We start from the raw sequence: 4,704 nt of genomic DNA, 5'->3' as shown, positions 1-4,704 counted from the left end.
TCAGGACATCTAGCACCGCAGTGTAGTATAGAAAGAATGCAGTGTGTACACAAAGAGTTCAGTCTTGGCCTGCACCTTACATTGGGCACAACACTCGCCAAAAATTGGCATTGTCCCTACTAGAATCACAACATTTCACATACTGTCCTGCTCTCTCCTACCTGTTCTTCTCACTTTCACCACCTGTGGCTGCATGTTTCTTTAGTTGCGGCTTGTCTGGATCCTGGAATGCTGGGGGCCCTATTTGGAAAAAAATAGCTACATTTAGATAATTCCAAACAACCCTGGCGTTAAATCAATACCATCCACGATTAATAATTAGGCCTTCCTCCAGCTCCAATATTACAATAATGTGCCCCTTCATCATAGTCATGCCTTATGATCACACTGCGCCCTCCATGCTGCTTTTGCCCCCTTTACCTGGCTCCCCTTCATCACACTATACTATGCTGCTCCCCCCCCTTTTTTTTAATCCCACTGTGCCATGCTTCCTCCCCTTTTTAACCCCACTGTGCCATGTTGCCCCCCTCATTTTTTAACCCTTCTGTGCTGGGGCCCCCTTGTTTTTTAACCCCTCTGTGCTGGGGCCCCCTAGTTTTTTAACCCTTCTGTGCTGGCCCCCCCTCGTTTTTTAACCCTTCTGTGCTGACCCCCCCTCATTTTTTAACCCTTCTGTGCTGGCCCCCTCGTTTTTTACCCCTCTGTGCTGGCCCCCCCTCATTTTTTAACCCTTCTGTGCTGGGGCCCCCTCGTTTTTTAACCCCTCTGTGCTGGGGCCCCCTAGTTTTTTAACCCTTCTGTGCTGGCCCCCCCTCGTTTTTTAACCCTTCTGTGCTGACCCCCCCTCATTTTTTAACCCTTCTGTGCTGGCCCCCTCGTTTTTTACCCCTCTGTGCTGGCCCCCCCTCATTTTTTAACCCTTCTGTGCTGGGGCCCCCTCGTTTTTTAACCCCTCTGTGCTGGGACCCCCTCTCGTTTTTTAACCCTTCTGTGCTGCCCCCCCCTCGTTTTTTAACCCTTCTGTGCTGGCCCCCCTCATTTTTTAACCCCTCTGTGCTGATTTCCCCTCGTTTTTAAACCTTTCTGTGCTGGCCCCCCCTCGTTTTTTAACACTTCTGTGCTGGCCCCCCTCGTTTTTTAACCCTTCCGTGCTGGCCCCCCTCGTTTTTTAACCCTTCTGTGCTGGCCCCCCCTCGTTTTTTAACCCCTCTGTGCTGCCCCCCCCTCGTTTTTTAACTCTTCTGTGCTGGCCCCCCCTCATTTTTTAACCCCTCTGTGCTGGCCCCCCCTCATTTTCCCCCCTTTACTTACCTTTTCCTTTTCTTCTCTCTTTCTTCTTGGTCCTGGCTGCTGCTCTGCTCCATGCAGACTGACTGCCGGGGGCGTGACATGATGACATCACGCCCGGCATGCAGTCTGAATGGAGCAGAGCAGCAGAGAGGAGGGACGCGCTCACGTGAGTATGTTTATATATTGTTAATTACCCTGCTCCCCCACCAACGAGCAAGCCCCCCCCCCCCCCCCCCCCCCCCGCCAGAAAAAAAAATTAGTACCCGCTCCCCCCCCTCTCGGCGGCCCTGGTACCACACACTGTGCATTAGCACTATTCTTAAATACAAATCCCTTATTAGATATTTCGAATTTGCACAGAATCTTACCTGTACAAATTAGTAGTTAACAATAATTGTCCTGTGGCATAATGTCCAAAAAAGTTTCGACTAATTTGGTTACATTAACACCTGTCTTTTGTGGCTCCTTTGTGTCAGGTTACAGTTTGCAAATGCAATACTTCCTTTACAGGATGATTTGGCCTACCTCTAAAGGGGCTCTGTAGTAGTTGCACGCTTTGTTTGAAATAATTTACTCAGGCAAATAAAGAAACACTGTGGCAAAATTATTAAGACGCTTACCTTGATACACTTCTTGTTTGTCTTCTTCAGCAAACCATGGCCCTGAATCATTCTGGAAAGGTAAGGCAAAGTAACTAAGCAAGGCCAAACCATGTGAGTTTGGAGGGGGATGTAAACCTAAAATGTGATTGGAGATCTAATTTTGGGGTAGGAGAGGTCCTAGCTGACCTGGACATTTCAGTGTACAAATAAGCTATCAAGTATTTGTGCGGTACATTATGATACAGACAGTATTTTACTTTGGCCCTAAAAAACCTATTGCTAATTTGCACCACTTGCATTTTAAAAGGCTTTTTAGCAGCATACAGAAATATGTATCATTGACATTTAGGTTCATTAATCAATCAGGGCCGTGGTTTTGGTCAGCACACTGACATTACATACATATTCGTTAGAATACGTTAATGAATCAGGCCCTGTGTTCGGAGATGATACTTTGGTTAGAGTTGATAACAAGTATTGTTAGTAAAAAAGCATAATGGAATATGCCTTACCAAAAAAAGACACATTATTTCAGTAGTAGCAAAATTTTTATTCAAAACATAAACTAAACATATTTATGGCATATATTAAATCATAATGTTTGGTTATAACAATACAAATTATTTTTTACGAGGCTTTTTGAAGGGGGTTGCAAGGGAGGCTCCCCGACTCCGACTTCTTGTCACCCGTGATGTAGAGGAGTCAGAGGAACCAGGCAATGGGGCAAGCCAAACGGATTGTGTCCGACGAGGTGAAGGTGCACGGTCAGGGGATGGGGAAGGGGGCACGACAGGCGACGGGGAAGTGGGCACGACAGGGGAGGGGGAAGTGGGCATGACAGGGGAGGGGGAAGTGGGCACGACAGTGGATTGGCCAAAGCCACGGACAAAGGCAAAACACATAAGACGACATAGTTGGGGGTCAGGGAGGGAGGAGTCAGACGCACCAGGGGGGGAGGAGTCAGACACACCAGGGAGGGTGGACGCAACAGACACACCAAGGAGGGTGGACGCAACAGACACACCAGGGAGGGAGGAGTCAGACACACCAGGGATGGAGAAGTCAGACACACCAGGGAGGGTGGATGCAACAGACACACCAGGGAGGGTGGACGCAACAGACACACCAGGGAGGGAGGAGTCAGACACACCAGGGAGGGTGGATGCAACAGACACACCAGGGAGGGTGGAGTCAGACACACCAGGGAGGGAGGAGTCAGACTCAACATGGAGGTTGGAGCCAACAGACAACTGGGTATGGGGGCTGGGGAACAAATAATCTGAGCTGGGTGAAGGGATTGTGCCGGAGGTGCGTTGGGGGTGGGCATGCAAGATATCACCCAGGAGTGTTGCAATATTTGTCACTGAAGTATTTAAATTATCCATTTTGGTGGCGAGTGTCGTCAGTAAAGAGGTGTGTGTGCCCATGAAAGTGGAGAGTGTGTTAGTGAGACTGGTGATTTGCTGATCCGTGTGTTGGACAGTGCTCAATATTTGTGACAGGTGAACATTCTGTGCATCAGTGGCGTTTTTAAGAGTTTGGGCTCCGTGTGAGAGTGTCCGCTGCCTTACATATTCAGCTGCCTCCAGCTGAGCCTCCTCCACATCACGGGCAACTTCCTCCTGCACTGGTGCAGCAGGCGCCTGCTGCTCACATTCTGTAGAGAGATAATAAGAAAAATAAAGTAATTAGAATCAAAGAGTAAGGTACGATATTATATTTGCAAAAACATCTTACAACGCGTGATGTAGCATTGGTAAAGTGTCAGCTTCCCTTGAATGTGCTAGCAGCCCTTGCCGGTCCCCAAAAACATACATTCCCACTTATGGTGTCACATTTTTTGATAAGCCCTACATATTGAGACCATTTGTCTTCAGTGTGTACCTACTATGTGATAGGCAAACACATTGTGCAATTAAAGTTTACCTACACACACATCCTGAGAGTTGACACTTTTACTCATACAGATACAAAGCTTTACAGACATTAAGTAAGCAAACTCATCATGTACCTAGTGGAGCGGCCTCTCCTGTTCGGGGTGGGCTAGAGCCAGTGTCTATGTCGCCCACCCCAACATTCTCCACCATAGCAATTGCTGCCCTTGCCCGCTCCTCGAGGGGTGTTAAATTACTACGTAGTGGAGGCCCCCCACCAGTCCCTTGGGCATGCCTGTGCATGTCAACCAGCTTCCCTTTCAGGCGTCCTTTATAGTCTGCCCATCTGTGGAATAGACAAACATTATTGCCTCACATAGTAGCTTCAACTCCAAATGACACAATTTTCCAAAAAAACATTGCACGTTTGCTAATCACACCAATTTATCCTACACATACAGTAATACAGAATTTGCACTTTTGAAGCACGGATAATGTGGGCAACATATTATGTCAATGTGACCAAGGGCCATGCTGTTAGTTTCTGGAAACAAAGGGCCTGATCAACAAATGCATTGGAGACACAAGGTGGTTTCACCTCACAGGTGACTAATGCTACTATGTCACAATATTCATATTTATCTATAGCGATATCTATATATATTATTTTACAAATAGACACAGTCAGACAAGTTAAATAGGGCTATTGTTTTAAAATCGGATTAGTACCTTTTCTGTACTTCAACCTTTGTACGCTCATATGGAAATATCGCATTGATGAGCCGTGTAATTTCTTGCCAAAGCGTTTGGCGCTCGCGTCCGGTTATTTGCCGGTCACCACTGTGGAACCTAGACAGAACCTCTTCGACCAGCACCTCCAGCTCCTCCTCAATAAAATTGTTTTTCCGCCTACTTGGCCCAGCATCAGACATATTCCT

At 47.3% G+C, this 4,704-nt stretch overlaps 1 protein-coding gene across 1 annotated transcript; it reads right to left on the bottom strand.

The window, feature by feature from the left end:
• Nucleotides 1–2,427: 2,427 nt before the first annotated feature.
• On the bottom strand, nucleotides 2,428–4,377 carry LOC142142919 (uncharacterized). The gene is made up of 2 exons (XM_075200691.1): nucleotides 3,904–4,377; nucleotides 2,428–3,549 (listed from the first exon to the last, which is right to left on the bottom strand). Exons 1-2 carry the CDS (start codon nucleotides 4,067–4,069, stop codon nucleotides 2,513–2,515), a joined length of 1,203 nt encoding a protein of 400 aa, XP_075056792.1. The 5' UTR covers nucleotides 4,070–4,377; the 3' UTR covers nucleotides 2,428–2,512.
• Between the last annotated feature and the right edge of the window lie 327 nt (nucleotides 4,378–4,704).

The sequence above is a fragment of the Mixophyes fleayi genome, chromosome 3, assembly GCF_038048845.1.
Source record: "Mixophyes fleayi isolate aMixFle1 chromosome 3, aMixFle1.hap1, whole genome shotgun sequence".
In the NCBI taxonomy this organism is placed as follows: Eukaryota; Metazoa; Chordata; class Amphibia; order Anura; family Limnodynastidae; genus Mixophyes; species Mixophyes fleayi.
The sequence above is the reverse complement of the archived record's forward strand: the minus strand, read 5'-3'. Positions and strand labels throughout refer to the sequence as shown.

What these genes read in the sequence shown, in the direction of transcription:
- LOC142142919 (XM_075200691.1), bottom strand. Translation starts at nt 4,069, where the DNA reads ATGCACAGGCATGCCCAAGGGACTGGTGGGGGGCCTCCACTACGTAGT. An exon ending in AGGAGAGGCCGCTCCACTAG is followed by an intron (nt 3,550 to 3,903) that starts GTACATGATGAG and finishes ATCTCTCTACAG; the next exon opens with AATGTGAGCAGCAGGCGCCT.